At 44.8% G+C, this 17,614-nt stretch overlaps 1 protein-coding gene and 2 pseudogenes across 1 annotated transcript; all 3 read left to right on the top strand.

The window, feature by feature from the left end:
• The first annotated feature begins 1,471 nt into the window (after window positions 1-1,471).
• Window positions 1,472-2,448, top strand: LOC115671123 (subtilisin-like protease SBT1.8; annotated as a pseudogene).
• A 7,686-nt stretch (window positions 2,449-10,134) lies between these two features.
• On the top strand, window positions 10,135-13,907 carry LOC115671015 (subtilisin-like protease SBT1.8). The gene is made up of 3 exons (XM_030592453.2): window positions 10,135-10,779; window positions 10,899-11,933; window positions 12,891-13,907. Exons 1-3 carry the CDS (start codon window positions 10,167-10,169, stop codon window positions 13,556-13,558), a joined length of 2,316 nt encoding a protein of 771 aa, XP_030448313.1. The 5' UTR covers window positions 10,135-10,166; the 3' UTR covers window positions 13,559-13,907.
• Window positions 13,908-14,653: 746 nt separating this feature from the next.
• On the top strand, window positions 14,654-17,346 carry LOC115671022 (subtilisin-like protease SBT1.8; annotated as a pseudogene).
• Window positions 17,347-17,614: the final 268 nt, after the last annotated feature.

Raw genomic sequence — 17,614 nt, 5'->3', positions numbered from 1 at the left:
TACGTTCGCAAGGCCCAGCTTGCAGCTCAACCATTCCGGTATAACTTTTTCAGTATGCAGCAAGCACATGAGCTACATCATCATGGCACCAGGCACAAAGCTGTATTTGTGGAGAGAAGGACGCATCCATTTTTTTTAGTACACACTACCCTGCCAGAGTTCCCATGCCTGATGCCTGGACCGTTAGTCAACTAAGACCGCTCAATGAAACCGCACCCATAGATGTGCTTAACCTCAAAACTAGGAAGACCAGATAAATTGACATAAGGCCGATCCCCAACATCTTGTTCAGTCGCGTGTCATGTCGGGGCAAGACGATGAGTGACTCATCAGAAACCCCATCGTGTAAAATAGACTGCTCTCCAGGGGGACTAGTATCCAGGGGTACTACTTATGATGCAGGTTTACTAAGCCAGGCTCCAAGAAACATTGAAACTCCCAAACCAGCAAGAGTGTTAAACATAGGCCCAGCATAGCAACCTGACATAGCCATCTGCCCGCTATCACCACCATTCATCGCCAGTGCCACATATGACATCAGATCACCCATCAAGTTTCCCCGGGCCAAAACTGTCAAACCGAGGATAGAAGGATTTATGCCAAAAATAATGCCCAGAGCTACCAGTAAAGCAACAAGCTCGTTTGCGATGATGTAAAACCAGATTATATTCACGAAAGAATCCTCCAAAGACCCAAGGAAATAAGATCTTGCTTGGTGGTTGATCCGCTCTGGTGTATACATAGGCAAAAACACCAAGTACGCCCCCAACACAAACACTGATAGCATATGCAATTTCTCTGCTCACATTATAGTTTTCATTCGTTTGGTGATTTAGGGAAAGTGATTTTCTTTTTACCAGAAGGGGAAGTCGTTTTCCCCACTCTAAGCTTGTTTTCAGTACATGGAAAACATTTTTCGTACATCGATCAGTTTTCCGTTATCCAAATATCAGAAAGTCAGAGCATAATTTGCCAGAAACAGTTTTCCTTTAAACAAACTGACCCTAAGTTCTATTCAAAGAACTCTCCACATAGCATTGGGTGACTGCATTCACTTGCAACGATCTATAGCTGAAATGTCTTTTTTTTCCTTGTATGAGTGGAGTTTAATAGCTTCACCATTAATGGAGGTCCTACTGAGAAATATAGAGATGCCTTCCTCGATTTTCCTTGGAGATTACTACCCTGTATTACCATAATGTGACATGTGTCTGTTAGTCGATTATATGTTGCCTTTGATGCTGAATCAGTTTGAGTCCTTCGTCTGATAAGATACACCTAGGTCTTGAGGTTGAATGGCAGAGAATGACACTAATCATAATTACATGTAAAACAAGATTACAAGATTGCCATTTGAGCTAATTAAACCGGGGGAAGTGAATTATGCAGATGAACTGGTTCTCCTTATCCACCTATAAGTGTTCACGGTTGATAATGTGCTTGCTCTGATCCAATTTTCTCATGTTGGTCTATCACTACAGGCACATCTATTTCATGCCCACACATTAGCGGCCTCGCGGCTCTCCTCAAAGCCGCACACCCGAATTGGAATCCGCAATCATGACGACTGCCTACACGCATGATAACACCAATTCCCCCCTCCTCAATGCCGCCAGAGGCACGTATTCCACCCCATGGGAGCCCGGTGGGGGAAACGTGACCCCAGAAAGCCCCCTCCCACGACCTGGTGTATGATATCTCAACCAATGACTATGTCACCTTCCACAGCTCATCAGACTACACCATCGATCAAGTTAGAGATGTGGCCAAGCACCCCAACGTCAAGTGCTCCCGTAAAGTCGCGGACCCCAGCCAGCTCAACTATCTGTCCTTCTCGGTCTTGTTCGGGAGCAAGAGGGTTGTGAGATACAGGTGCGAACTGACCAACTTCGGGGCTGCACGGTAAGTTTATGCGGTGATGGTGATGAGGCCATCAGCTGTGGAGGTGACGGTGAGGCCGGCAAAGATAACGTTCACTAATGTCAGGGACAAGAGGAGGTACACGGTGACCTTCGTGTCCAAGAAAGGCTTACGTCTAGTTCGGATTTCAGTAGCATTGTCTGGAGCAATGCTCAACATGAAGTTCGGAGCCCGGTTATGCATGTATGGACCCAAATCGATGTTCAAAGCTGCTTCGGGCTTTGCTTCGGCCTTGCATCGGCAACAGCATTGTCAATGGGCAAAGTGAAGGGTCGATTAGAAGCGAACATAGTGGTCAATAATCCGTGGCTGATGATGGACTCGGGATTGGCAGCGACGTTGGTGAGTGGAAGGGTGAGGGACAGCGTGAGATTTGTATGTGCTGACTGTAAAGCAGTGTGGCAGATTGAATTTGTAAAACATCAGGAAGAAATCAACTCTGGATGTAAAGCTTCTGGGACCATACTCTCATCAAGAAGACAGTATCAAGAACAACAGTGTCAATCAATCACTATACTAAGAAGCTAATTACAAATGTGTGAAATATGACAGGCTTGGGCGAGTCATCTCCCTCACTTGTCCGGATGTTTATACGTGCATTCTCATTCTCTCAATAATTCTCATCTAGTGGACCGACAAGGGCATGGCTTTTCGGCCGGACAAGCCTGGCAAATGTCCTTCCATCGACCACCTTGACGTCGGAATACCGGTGCATATTGCGTGCATGGAAGAGAAGCTATGTCGTCGTCGTCATCCTGATTATAGAATGCAAACGCAAGTCCCACATGGAAAGAACTTACTAAATGCCACAGTAACGTGCACCACACACGGTAATTGGCATTAATAGAATCTGGTATTAACCTGAAAATGTCACATAAAGTCCCTAATTTCTCTTTTTTTTTTTTAAATGACAAATATTTATGTCCAATTAAATATTGCAAAGTGGAGTGATGCGACGTGGGTGGAATCGAAATGCAAGAAATGATAAATAAATTAAAAGGGGTGACTCTAATGATTAGGTTGGAAGGGTCTGAGAGCACAATGGGCAATGTACTTCATTGCTTGTAGAGTTTGAACCCTATGTTGCTTTCCTTCGTTGCTTGTTTGATGAGATTATACTCACAACTCTTGTACATCACGTGTAAGGCTCGACTAATAGATGAGAACAACATTTAGATGTAATTGATGATTGATATACATCGTGAACTCGTTTCTTGAAAGTTTAATCATTTCGAAAAGAAAAAAGGGTTCCTAAAGGAGTAATCGGTACTAATCCAAGTATATGAACGGAGAAAAAATTATCCAAAAAGTCATAAATCTATTGCACATCACCCAATTCGGTTTTAAACTTTTTAATTTCGCTAATTTAATTCTAAACCTTTTGCCGAATTTCAATGTAGTCATTTCTGCCAATTTTGGCAGAAAATCGCTAGTGTTGCCGCCGGCCGTCCCACTTGGCACGGCCGACACTGCCGTCCTACTTGGCACGGCTGACACTGACGTGCACGGTTTTTGTAATTTTTTTATAAATTTTTTCTCACTGTTAATCTTCTTAAAAGGGCCAACGGGGGTCGTCAGGGCCTCGGAGATGGCCAATGGCTGGTGAGGGTCGCCGGCCCTTCCGGAGATGAACAGTGGAAAAAAAAAAAGAAGATTCAAAAAATTACAAAAAATTATAAAAACTTCAAAAAAAAATTGCAAAAATGGTCCACGTCAGCGATTTTCGACTAAAATTAACCGAGAGGACTACATTAAAAAATCGTTAAAAAGTTTATGACTGAATTTGCTAAAGTTTATGACTTAATTAACCGCCATATAATAAGTTTCGAATTTTTTGGACAAATTATCCATATGAAAAGGAAGTCAATAATATCATACTCCCATCTTTACAAGATAATTTTTTTAACACAAAAGTCTTCTCGGTTGGATGGATCTTGGAATCAAGTCCTAATTCAATTCCAAATCTTATATGATAACATTAAAATCTCCTCTCGTGGGACTTAGGCTGCGCATGACAACTTGCCAAACAGTGTTTGATTCTGTTCTTTTGTTCCCAGAATCAGTTTGGGAACAGAAATGCGTTTGTTTAATTTTTTGATTCTGGGCACAATTTTGTCAAAAATTGTTCCCAGAATCAGTTTTGGAGCAGAATCAAGAATAAAAAAAAAGTAGTTTCTTGATTCTGGGAACAATTTTGAGAATCAATTTTTTTTTCTTCTTCCTTTTCTTGGTTTTTAATTTAGCTTCTAATGTCCGGCCCGAGGACCGCCCTCGCCGGATTTGACGAGAATAAAATATTTTAATAAAATATATTATTAATAAAAAAATATTTTACCCGCCATGGCCAGCGACCAGGCCATGGCCATAAAAAAGAAAAATATAAATTTTTAATAAAAAAATTATTAATAAAAAAAATTATTAATAAAAAAATATTTTACCTGCCATGGCCGGTGACCAGGCCATGGAAAAAAAAAGAAAAAATATATATTTTAAATAAAAATATTTTAATAAAAAATATTATTAATAAAAAAATTATTTTACCGGCCATGGCCAAAAAAAATAAAAATGTATATTTTTAATAAAAAAAATTATTAATAAAAAAATATTTCACAGGCCATGGCCGGCGATCAGGTCATGGCCAAAAAAAAGAAAAGAATATATTTTTAATAAAAATATTTTAATAAAAAAAAAATTTACGAGCCATGGCCGGCGACCAGGCCATGGCAAAAAAAAATAAAAATATTTTAATAAAAAATATTATTAATAAAAAAAATATTTTATCGGCCATGGCCGGCGACCAGGCCATGGCCCAAAAAAATAAAAATGTATATTTTTAATAAAAAAAAATATTTTACAGGCCATGGCCGGCAATCAGGCCATGGCCAAAAAAAAGAAAAAAATATATTTTTAATAAAAATATTTTAATAAAAATATATTTTACGATCCATGGCCAAAAAAAATAAAAATTATTATTAATAAAAATTATTTTACCGGCCATGGTCGGCAACCAGACCATAGCAAAAAAAAAAAATATATATATTAATAAAAAAATTATTAATAAAAAAAATATTTTACCGGTCATGGCCGGCGACCAGGCCATGGCAAAAAAAAAAGAAAAAAATACTTTTAATAAAAATATTATTAATAAAAAAAATTGACACTCATGGCCGGCGAGCAGGCTATGGCCAAGAAGGAAGAAAAGAAAAAAAAGAAAGAAATATTAAAATATTTAAAAATATTATTAATAAAAAGAAATTTTGTGTCGTTAACAAACGCATTTCTGTTCTTTTTCTATTCCAGGGATGGAATTTTGGGCCGTTAAACAAACGCCTTAAAATGCTCAGAATCAATTCCGGGCACAGAATAAAAAAGAATCATTTCTGACCAGAATCTGTTTCCGAGCACAGAATCGTTGTCATGCGCAGCCTTAGAATCAAATACATAGTATCAAACAAGTAGTGGTGCAAGAGCCAAACAAACGTGACATTTTAACAAATGAGGTGAGACTGGTGAGCGCTGAAACTTCAATCAAAATAAGCCCGTATGCATAATTACAAGAGCCAATTTGAGAAATTTGATGATCCATCCATCGATACATATCCCAATTGAAATCCTAATTTACTCAAAATAAATGAAGAATAGAGAGTTTTCCGTTAGGATAAATATGGTGGGTTCTCTTCTCTGGAGGACCATACATCATATTGGACGTCATTTTCAGTTACATGTAACCCGATTCGATGTGTAGGACCGGTGATCAACAAACTCATATGATGTTATCCAGCCATAGCGCTAATGACATCTATAACAATGTATCATGTCAACCGAAGACGTGATATGTGACGCTCGTACATTACACACATGTTCACATTTACACGCATGCTCACAGCCAACTTGATCATCACACACACCACCTCCTTTGCTGGCATCTTCCCATGCAAGACACGATCAATAATCAAAGTTAAAAGAGTTCAGATTGCCTAACGTGGGATCAGAGAGAATATTGCAGTTGCAGCCCACCAACTCACACGCATGTGCATCGAATACTATCGTGTGAAGTTGCATCCGGACAACAGAGATTGCTGTTCCCTTCTATTGAACCCGAATTGATTCCCATTGTTAATCCGCCAAACCCAATGAGCATGTCCATAAAGATGTCTAAACTGCAAATATGGCTTAACACTATCTGTTTGATAAAGACAATGAGTTCTTCACGGATCTTTGTGCATTTTTCTTTTACCTTGTTGATGGAAAGAATCGTTCCCAAAGCACATATGGGGCCGGACAAAGCTTGCATGTGCTCTTATGCAACCCGCCAAATAACAATTTTCCTCTTTTTTTTGTAACCACTAAATTATTTTGTCTGCACTGTTTTTCCTCCTGGACTGTGACCGATCGAGCAATGTTCATCAATGAGCAGACTGACAGCGAGAACAAGAAAGAGGGTGAGGGAGATTTTTCCATCTCTTCTTTCACTAGCGCATAATCTAAGTTTTACATAAGGTTATGTTAAGTGCACGCGAGCGTTGTGAATTATTAGCCAGCGGATAACTTACAAAGACGGAAGAAATCAGAAGAAAGCACATTTGGGATTTTCCCGAGGGCGATTGTGATTAAGGTACCTTCCTCTCTCAAATAAAGTTACAAGGTTAATGAAGAGTTTAAGGATTGAGAGTACCCTATTTCTGATGGATCTTTATGTCTAATCGGCAACTGCATGCTGATTAGAGACTTACTAGTAAAGAGATTACTTGACATCCTGTCACTTTTTCCTACATTTCTTTATGTCTAATCGATAATGTACACATAGAGTGTCCCGTGAGATTATGACCAGCGTCACTTTGAAGATCTTCGTCAATTGGTCATCATTTACCACGATAAATGTCAAGATCTTAAGGGGCGCGACAACCGAGAGATCTTGGTTCAATGATCCTCTCTTCACTCTCCTTTTCACGTCAAGTAGTACGCGTTATTATGGAGATGTTAATGGAGATCACACATCAAAATCTTAGAGCGGCACGCGTTGGTTTTTTTATGTTTATTTCTTTGGGGTTAGCCGAAAGTGATTCTTAAGGAACTTTCAGATTTCGATAGGTGTATTTTGACATAACTAGATACGTGAAATTTACTCAATTTTGATATCATCTGACTGCGTAACACATTGAAGAAAGAACATATAACTAAGAAGAAGAGTACTCATTTCAAACAAGATACCCAAATATTATTTCCTATGGGTTACATATGTCTCCTTGGGCATGGCTTTTTATTAGCTCAATCAACATGACCATCACGATTTAGGTTGACAAAAAGAGGAGAAGGAACCCCACACGTTATTACACTTTAGCGAATCTTTGCCTAATATAATTCGGCAACAAAGGTCGGTACTAGTACTGCACCTTCCAATGAAAGTGTAAAGTTTCTAAGTAAAGGACCAGCAGGCACTAAAGTGGAAGTCTAAATCTCTAGACAATCATTCAAGAGTTTTCTTAGGTGTACATTTATCGTACGATTTTCTCGATCATCTCGCACGATACCCTTACGAACTAATCAATAGATGTAAACAATTAGCACATCTGTCAATTGAAATTCGAAGAGATACTTGTGCGCTTAATTCATTCAGAGTAGGCCTCCTAAATTTTGTTGAAGTGTTGATAAATTTCTTACCTTCTACGATCATTTTCAGTGTAATCTTGAGAGGAAAAAAAAGAGCCACACAATATGCTTACCAAACTTGAATGGCTGGGCAAGCCTCAACTTCAATCCCCACTGCCTTTGAGCAAATGATTAAAAATAATGTCTGATTAATTAAAACCAGCAAAAGTGGTGTGATGCGACGTGGGTGGAATTGAAATGCAAGAGATAATTATTGGTTAGGTTGAGTGGCACTGAGAGCACAATGGGAAATATAGAATTTCCTGAACAGTGGGAGAGAAACAATGAAGAAAATGAAGAAGAAGAAGAAGGAGGAGGAAAGGTGTACATCAGAAAGACCATGATCAGCGCTTATTACATGTACTTGAGGCATGCATTGCATTCAACCACAAGCATATGACATTTCACATTTCCTAAGTTTCACTTAGACTTAGATTCCTCAATCATATGTCTGATCGGACGCAACTAATGAATGATGTACATTGCGGACTCGGTCCTTGCGAATAAGCTCATTGTGCATCAGCACTGGAATCAATGTGAGGAAGTTGATGATCCATCTAACGAGATGGAACCCTAATTTGGTCAGGAAAGAACAAAGAAGAAGGGATTCTTCTGTGAGGATAAAGAAGGGTGGGTTCTCTTCTATGGAGGACCCTCCATTATACGGGACATTATTTGGTGTCACAGCTGTGCCTTTGTGTCATCTTGTGCGTGCGCAAGAGAAGGACAGAGACGGAGCTCACATACATAGCAGTAGCTTACAAAACCCTACCTTATCCCAAGTTCACAAGTTGCAATAACAACACACTACCATGACTTTTCATTGGGGGTACCGTGCCCGCGAGGAAAATTGTCCGATCAGTTCTAAACCTATTATATGTATGAATGCCAATTTAATCTTTAACTTTTCAATTTTGCTAATTCAGTCATAAGCCTTTGTGCGAAATTCCAATGTAGTCTTTCCGGCCAATATTTGCCGAAAATCACTGATGTGGCGATGTGTCATGTAAGGCGATCGGCAATGATTGGACCTCCACGTCAACGTTTTCCAGTGAAAAATGACTGAAATGATTATATTGAAATTTTGCGCAGAGATTTAGAGGTAAATCGGCATGACTGAAAAGTCTATAACTAAATTAGCATTCGTGCAGTAAGTTTAGGACCGATTAGGTAATGTTCCCTAGATATATATTTGTGTAGGTTCATCTTTCGCTATGTCCATACTCCATACATTATTCTTGCCGAGAATTGTTTCCATTGGAAGTTTTAGTTCAGAATTTTGCAGATGTTGATAAATGCCACTATGCATCTTCACGGTTGACAGCAATCCACATCGTAATGCATGAAGCCTGTTATATATTTGTAAAAGTACTGACTGTGTCTAGATTTTCCGTACGACATGTGCACTCGATGACAAGTTTTTGCGATATTTTGTCGTCCCTAAACTCGTGATTAGGAATATAATCCAATTATTTAAAGAGAGATCTTAAACGCTTGAACTCCAATTATTCATCGTTCTTTCTTCCGGTCCAATTGAAATTTTTATTGAAAATGGTCATGACATTCCTGGCCTAAGAACATGATAGAACGAAGAGGTTATTTTGTACGAGGGAATATTGCGACGCACATGTTATGACTCATCAGATGACGAAAGATTGTCCTGTTCTTATGAGGATAGCGTACATATTAAAATTAAAAATTTTAACTTCGAATTGGTCTTTTCAACATATTAACTGCAAGGAAACTAAAGACATCAAAGAGCATAATTAAAAGGTTAGCTACATGTTAGCTACGAAAGGTTTGATTTGAGCTGCAACTACTAGAAGATCTCCAAAACTCATTAGTGCGTTAGTAGTCCATAACTATACTTAGGACTCGCTGCCAATGTATTGCTGTACCCAGGAAATCCCATGTGGCTCTCATGTCCATGGCTACTTTGTATCAAGGAAAGGCAACACGGGAGACACATGGAATTGGAAACTCGTTTACAGCGAGCTTAGGATTCGATCAGATACTTTTTTTAAAGAGTTAAAAATACTTCATTAATCGATACGAAAGATTAAGGATCAAAATGACCAATACGCGATACACCAAAGGCTCACTGCGCCCTTTTTCAATCAATTCGAAGTGAAACCGAAAGAATGTCTCGAACTTTGAATTTGATTTGAGATATGTTTACAAGTTCAATCCAATCTCTAGCTCTAATAAGGATCAAAATGACCAACACACGATACACCAAAGGCACACCGCGCACGTTTTCAATCAACCCAAGGTGAAACCGAAAGAATTTCTCGAAACTTTGAATTTGGTTTGAGATATGTCTGTACATCTCTAGCTTTAACATGAGCGGGGCATTTGGTGCATGTTTGATCGCACGAGTCCAGCTCACATCCACCGTTAATTATGTAAATTCGTACGTGCTCATCTCATCTAACGATGCATGTGATTTGAGCTCACATTCATCGGGTGCGTCTAACATCTTTTTCCTCTCTCACACCACACTCACTTCCTTCCGACAGTGGTCACGGGCGTCTTATAAAAGCCATGCTCTGAACCATTCACGAACTTGTGGAAGTTTCAGTCTCTGAAAAACTGCCATGGCCACGGTGGCCCTGTCCCTCCTCCTCTCCCTCCTCGTCTCCCTCCTCTCTCTCCAATGCCTCCTCACACTCTCCTCCGGCGGCGGCGGCGGGAGGACCTACATCGTCCACATGAGCCGCCATGAGAAGCCATCTCACTTCCCCACCCACCAAGACTGGTACCTCTCCCACCTCCGCTCTCTCTCCTCCTCCTCCTCCGCCTCCTCCTCCCCCGCCCTCCTCTACTCCTACTCCGCCGCCTACGCGGGGTTCGCCGCCGCCCTCGACCCCTCCCAGGCCGCCTCCCTCCGCCTCTCCCCCTCCGTCCTCGGCGTCTACGAGGACACCCGCTACTCCCTCCACACCACCCGCTCCCCCGAGTTCCTCGGCCTTCCTGCCGAGCTCAGCGCCCGCGATCCGAACCCGGACCCCAATTCCGGCGACGTCATCGTCGGAGTCCTCGACACGGGCGTGTGGCCCGAGTCGAGGAGCTTCGACGACTCGGGCATGCCCGAGGTCCCCGCCCGGTGGCGCGGCGGGTGCGAGTCGGGCCCCGACTTCGACCCGAGCCTCTGCAACAAGAAGCTTATCGGGGCTCGCTCCTTCTCCAGAGGCTATCACATGGCCTTAGGTACTTACAAAATCTCGTTAATTCACCACCTTACATTTTAGTTAAAATGCGATTCCAAATGATGGGTCGGTGTCAAAATCGAATCTTGTTTTCACTTTTGCAACTTTTTGTGTATGCAGGTGGCAGTTTCTCGAAGAACCCGAAAGAAACGGACTCGCCCCGAGACCAGGACGGGCACGGGACCCACACCGCAACCACGGCGGCGGGGTCGCGCGCGGCGAACGCCAGCCTCCTCGGCTACGCCAGCGGGACGGCGCGTGGGATGGCCACGCGGGCCAGGGTGGCCTCCTACAAGGTCTGCTGGAGCAATGGCTGTTTTGGGTCAGACGTCCTCGCCGGCATCGACCGGGCCATACTGGACGGGGTCGACGTCCTCTCGCTGTCCCTCGGTGGCGGGTCCGGACCGTACTATCGTGACACCATCGCCATCGGTTCGTTTGCCGCCGTGGAGAGAGGCATCTTCGTCTCCTGCTCTGCCGGGAACGGTGGGCCGGCACGGGCTTCGCTCGCCAATGTGGCGCCGTGGATCATGACCGTTGGCGCCAGCACTCTGGACCGAGACTTCCCTGCTTACGCTGTTCTTGGCAACAAGAACCGGTTCACCGGAGTGTCGCTTTACAGCGGACCGGGAATGGGGAATGAACCGGCCGGTCTGGTCTATGACAAGGGGTCCAATGGGTCGGGCAACTTGTGCCTGCCTGGTTCACTTCAACCGGACTTGGTGCGCGGGAAGGTGGTGTTGTGCGACAGGGGAGCCAACGCACGCGTTGAGAAGGGCGCAGTCGTACGTGCCGCCGGTGGGGTTGGGATGATACTTGCGAATACGGCGGCGAGTGGTGAGGAATTGGTGGCTGACAGTCACCTGTTGCCTGCTGTGACCGTAGGGAGGAAGGTGGGGGATCTGATCAGGGAGTACGCAAGCAGCGACCCGAATCCGACGGCCACGATTGGCTTCGGAGGGACCGTGTTGGGCGTGCAGCCGTCGCCCGTGGTGGCGGCATTCAGCTCGAGAGGACCCAATCTGGTGACGCCGCAGATACTGAAGCCCGACGTGATCGGCCCGGGGGTCAACATACTGGCGGCATGGTCGGGGGCGATCGGGCCTACCGGGCTGGAGAAAGATACGAGGAAGACCCAGTTCAACATCATGTCAGGTGTAGTATCTATTGCCCATGAACTCCTAGCGATTATATTTAGGACTAGTAATCTATGCTTAGCAGGAATAGAAACTCAAACGACGCGCACAATTTTGAGACAACGTGTAGTTTTCTAAATTCAAATGCGCAAACGTGTGTAACTTGATTAACACTTCTGTCAAAGAGGTCTTTTTTCATGGGTGAAGTGGTGACAATTCTCATTCTAATTTTACATTGTTAATCTGTGCAATGGGTAGATTCAATAACCATCAAGTCCAATAATCAATTGGTCTAGTTAGGTTGTGGACCTTGTAGCTAGTGCATGCAAAGTGGGCATTAATATATATTGTTAGCGCGCAAATAAGTTAGCAAGGTCTAGTATCCAATGCATTAGTGCTGCTTGTGGAGCCCTTCATGTGCACTAATGCGGGCTTTCATGGCATCTGCAATGACAACTTCAGTGGAAAGTCCAATTATATCTTCTTACAAGCATGGATATGGAACTTTTCCACTTTCGACTGGGTTAGCTGGAGAGCATTAGCAAGAAACTGTGGCTTTTGCCTTTTCTCTGCACGTGATTAAAAGCAAAACAAGAAGAAAAAGAAAGTGGGACTGGTGTAGCCATCACTGGTCTCTGGTTATATAGCCTCACCTTTAACGGAGGTCCTACCGAGAAATGCAGAGACGCCTTTTTTGCTTTTCCTTAGAGATTATTAGCCTGTGTTACCATAATGTGTTGTGTGTCTGTTAGCGGATTGTTGATAGCCTTTAATGCTGAATTAGGCTGTGGCAGAGTGTGACACTAATCATAATCATGCGTAAACAAGATGACAAGATATACCATTTGAGCCAATTAAACCGGGGAAGTGAATTATGCAGATGAACCAGTCCTTTTCATCCGCTTAATTGTTCATGGTTGATGATTTGCTTGCTCTGAATCTGATCCAAGCTTCTCATGTGGATCTGTCACTACAGGCACGTCCATGTCATGCCCACACATTAGCGGCCTCGCGGCGCTCCTCAAGGCCGCACACCCAAATTGGAGCCCGAGTGCGATAAAGTCTGCGCTCATGACCACTGCCTACACGCATGACAACACCAATTCTTCTCTCCGGGATGCCGCTGGAGGCACTTATTCCACCCCTTGGGCGCACGGTTCAGGACATGTCGACCCCCAGAAAGCCCTCTCCCCTGGCCTGGTGTACGATATCTCGACAGATGACTATGTCGCCTTCCTCTGCTCGTTGGACTACACCATCGACCAAGTAAGAGCGGTGGCCAAGCGCCCCAACATCACGTGCTCGCGTAAATTTGCAGACCCCGGCCAGCTGAACTATCCGTCCTTCTCGGTCTTGTTCGGGAGCAAGAGGGTCGTGAGATACACGCGCCAACTGACCAATGTCGGGGCTGCAGGATCAGTTTACGCCGTGACAGTGATGGGGCCATCGGCTGTGGTGGTGACGGTGAAGCCCACAAAGTTGGTGTTCGCAAACGTCGGGGACAAGAGGAGTTACACGGTGACCTTCGTGTCCCAGAAAGGCACGAATCAGACTGCTAGGTCGGATTTCGGTAGCATTGTCTGGAGCAACGCTCAAAATGAAGTTCGGAGCCCGGTTGCGTACGCATGGACCGAAATCGAATGAGGAGTTGGCCGATGTTCGAGGTTGCTTCATGCTCTGCTTCGGCCTTGAATCAGCCAGTGCATTGTGGACGGGCAAATGGGAAAGGTTGATCGGAAGAGGACGTGGTGTGAATAATCCGTGGTTGATGGACTAGGGATTGGCAGCGACTTTGGTGAGTTGAAGGGTGAGGGACAGTGTGTGAGATTTGTATTTGTGTGACTGTAAAAGTAATGTTTTGTAAAACATCCGGAGGAAATGAACTCTGGATGTGAAGCTTCTGGGACCATTCTCTCATCAAGAAGAGAGTATGGAGAGACAACAGTGTTAATTAATTACACTTCTAAGAAACTAATTACAATGTTAGATATCACAGGCTTGGGCAAGTGATCTCCCTCAAAGGTCTGGATGTTTATACGTAAGATTCCCACTCTGTTCATAATTCTCATCTGATGAACCCGACTTCGGCACAGCTTATTCGCACCGACAATCGGGCCTTGAACCAGTCTCTAGGCCTGGCGAAAGCCACGTCCGTCGACCACCCTGATGTCGGAATACCGGCACATTTTGCATGCATGGAAGACAAGTTAAGTGGTCGTCGTGATTACAGAAAGTGAATAGAAGTCCCTCTTGGAAAGAACCCACTGATACATGCACCACACACATAGTAGTAGGAGTACTCAGAATCTAGTATTAACCTGATAAGGTCACATAGAGAGGCCACAAGATAATAATATGTTATGTGCTAGATCCACGGAACAGGAAAGTTCAACTAATTCGTCCTTCTTTTACCTGAGATTGGGGAACTGAAAAGCCTGCATGGCCCATCTTCATTGCTCCAGAGAAGTTAAACAGAAGTTAATCCATATTTGGAATTTAGATTCACTCACTCTAAATATACCTGATTCATTTCTGCCTGGATCTAGACTTGACTTAGAAACTTAACCGTCACCAAAAATAGAAACTATAAATTTGCAAACCACGGAGGTCGGAGAACCAACCGGTACACACTAACAATAGCAACGCAAGAAGAATCTTTGACTATAAAGATTGGACCTCACAACGTTGTCAAGAATTTCTCCTCTTTCAGGTTTCCGAGCAGTGGGAGATTGTCCAGCCATGGCTTCTTCCGCGGCCCGGTTAACGTTCTTAGCTCTTTTTCTTCTCGCCTTCCCTTGCGCAATGGCCAAGAAGACCTACATTGTTCAAATGAGAGAACAAGGCATCCCCGGGACATTCAACAACAGCTGGGATTGGTACAGCGCAAACCTCCAATCTCTTGCCTCCGGTGCTGCCAATCTCCTTTACGTCTACAGAGACGCCTTCAATGGCTACGCCGCGTCCCTTGAGCAGCATCAAGCAGAGGCCCTCCGGTCGTCGGACGCAGTGCTCGGGGTCTATGAAGGCGTCATGTACCAGCTCCACACAACGCGGACGCCACACTTCTTGAATGTGGAAGACGAATTTGGGCTGTGGCCCGGCACGGGGAACCATTCGAAAAAGGCTGCTCAACCATTTCATGAAGTAATCATTGGTCTTCTTGACACTGGGATTTGGCCCGAGTCAAAGAGCTTTGACGACTCGGGGTTCCCGGAGGTTCCGGCCCGGTGGAAGGGAGAGTGCGTGAGCGGACCGGATTTCGATCCTTCTCTGTGCAACAAGAAGCTTATTGGCGCTTATTTTTTCTCCAAAGGCTATATCGAGGCTTTAGGTAACTTTGAGAACCAAAGAACCTTAAAAGAAATCGTAGGCAAAAATGCATCTAGCACATGACGAATATATATATATGGATATTAATGTGGAAGCATTCATTGTGCAGATGGTAACATGACAGAGGTCCAAACCCCTCGGGACCACGACGGACACGGGACTCACACGTGAAGCACCGCTGCAGGCTCCCCGGTGGCTAATGCCAGCTTGCTTGGCAATGCAAGAGGCGTTGCTCGGGGCATGGCTCCCCATGCCCGTGTGGCCAGCTATAAAGTATGCTGGGAAGAGGGCTGCACAAGCTCCGGCATACTCGCTGCCATGGATCAGGCCATAAGGGATGGCGTCAACGTGATCTCTCTCTCCCTCGGTGGAGGTGACGGGTCATACTACGAGACCACCATTGCTATTGGAGCATTCTCAGCGATGGAGAAGGGTATTTTCGTCTCTGCCTCCGCCGGAAACGAAGGTCCTCAACTAGGCACGCTCTCAAATGGAGCCCCATGGATCATGACTGTAGGAGCGTCTACCCTGGACCGCAAATTTTCAGCCTATGCATTGCTTGGCAACAAGATGCAGTTCCCTGGAGTATCGTTGTCTGGTGGTCCAGGAATGGGGAACAAGCTGGTTGGCCTGGTTTATAATCCGGGAAACGCAAGCCACTTGTGCATGCCGGGCTCACTCGACCCCAGAGTGGTACACGGGAAGGTGGTGCTGTGCGACAGAGGGGAAAATTCCCGGGTCGAGAAGGGCGCAGTGGTGCGCGATGCCGGCGGAGTGGGAATGATACTGGTGAACACGGCGGAGAACGGCGAGGAGTTGCTGGAAGACTGCCACCTGATACCGGCCGTTCACATCGGTGCAAAGGCAGGTAATGTGATCAGGGAATATGCCAAGACTGATCGGAACCCTACGGCCCTGGTCATTACCGGGACACAAGAGTTCAATGTCAGGCCGACACCAGTGGTGGCTTCGTTCAGCTCAAGAGGGCCATACTACCAGTCCATGCAGATCTTGAAACCTGACGTGATTGGCCCAGGTGTCAACATCCTGGCCGCTTGGCCTCATAATGTGAGCCCCACGGAATTGGAGATTGACAAAAGGAGTGTCGACTTCAATATCATCTCAGGTTCATTGATATTACATACTTCTTTTGTCCTTCCTCTGTTGCGAGCAAACAATCAAGCACATCGTGTGCACCCTCCAGAAGTCAAAATCTTTTCTAACGGCTCCATTTTCAGGTACGTCCATGTCTTGCCCACACATCAGTGGCGTCGCCGCGCTGCTCAAAGCCGCCCACCCAGATTGGAGCACAAGCGCAATCAAATCGGCACTCATGACCACCGCCTACGTCCACGACAATGCCTGGAACCCCATCACCGACTCAGCCAACGGAGCAACATCCTCCCCGTTCGCCCTCGGAGCGGGCCACATCAACCCGAGGAAGGCCCTCTCACCAGGCCTCGTCTACGATCTTACTGCCGACGACTACATCGCCTTCGTCTGCTCCCTCAACTACACAGTCCAGCAAGTCCAGAGAGCCGTGAGGCGGACGAACGTGACCTGCTCGACAAAATTGTCCAACCCGGGACAGCTCAACTATCCGTCATTCTCGGTCGTGTTCGGGCCCAACAAGACGGTGGTGCAGTACACACGCGAGGTAACAAACGTGGGGGATGCCGGGTCGGTGTACAGGGTGGCGGTGGAGGCACCAAGCACAGTCGCGGTGAGGGTGAGGCCGACGAGGCTGGCGTTCCGGAAGGTGGGGGAGAAGCGGAGGTACAGTGTGATGTTCGTGGCGAGGAACAAGACGGATGCGGCTCATGGCGGGTCCATCACGTGGAGGAACCGGCAGCATCGCGTCAGGAGTCCAGTCGCGTTCTTGTGGGTAGAATAGTGAATCTGTGGAAGGTTAATGTTTGGGAAGAAAAGCAGTGTAGATGCTGTAGATTGGTCAAAGAAGAACGTGTATAATTGTGATGGTGATTCAATATAGTGAAGTGGTGTCATCTGTTATTGCTCTGGAGTTCGAACTAAACCAAGCATGCATTGCTTCTCTCTCTCACTCTGCCTGAGGAAGCAAAATGCAATTCTTGTCTTCTCAATCAGTGTCTGCATCACACAAAAGAACATGATGACTTAATACATAGCATGATCATGCCTTCATTCGTCAATTCGACAGAATCAAAAGAAAAAAAACTTAAAATCATACAGTTATATGAATACCATCAAATGCTGCTTTAATTTTTACTCGAATCGGCAATTACATAGCGGTATGGTGCAAGATGCACGCTTCGAATTAGCGACCTCAACTTTAAGATATCAAAGTGAAAAGTGTAATGCCCAAATATAATCTCCTCTCGTTATTGACTG

Source organism: Syzygium oleosum, unplaced genomic scaffold, assembly GCF_021117445.2.
Source record: "Syzygium oleosum isolate NSW1041296 unplaced genomic scaffold, Sole_v2.1 Sole_v2.21, whole genome shotgun sequence".
In the NCBI taxonomy this organism is placed as follows: Eukaryota; Viridiplantae; Streptophyta; class Magnoliopsida; order Myrtales; family Myrtaceae; genus Syzygium; species Syzygium oleosum.
Note: the sequence above shows the minus strand (reverse complement) of the source record. Positions and strands in the feature narration are given on the sequence as shown.

Coding starts and splice junctions, on each gene's coding strand:
- LOC115671015 (XM_030592453.2), top strand. CDS start 10,167: ATGGCCACGGTGGCCCTGTCCCTCCTCCTCTCCCTCCTCGTCTCCCTC. Junction 10,780..10,898: donor AGGCTATCACATGGCCTTAG/GTACTTACAAAA, acceptor TTGTGTATGCAG/GTGGCAGTTTCTCGAAGAAC. Junction 11,934..12,890: donor CCAGTTCAACATCATGTCAG/GTGTAGTATCTA, acceptor CTGTCACTACAG/GCACGTCCATGTCATGCCCA.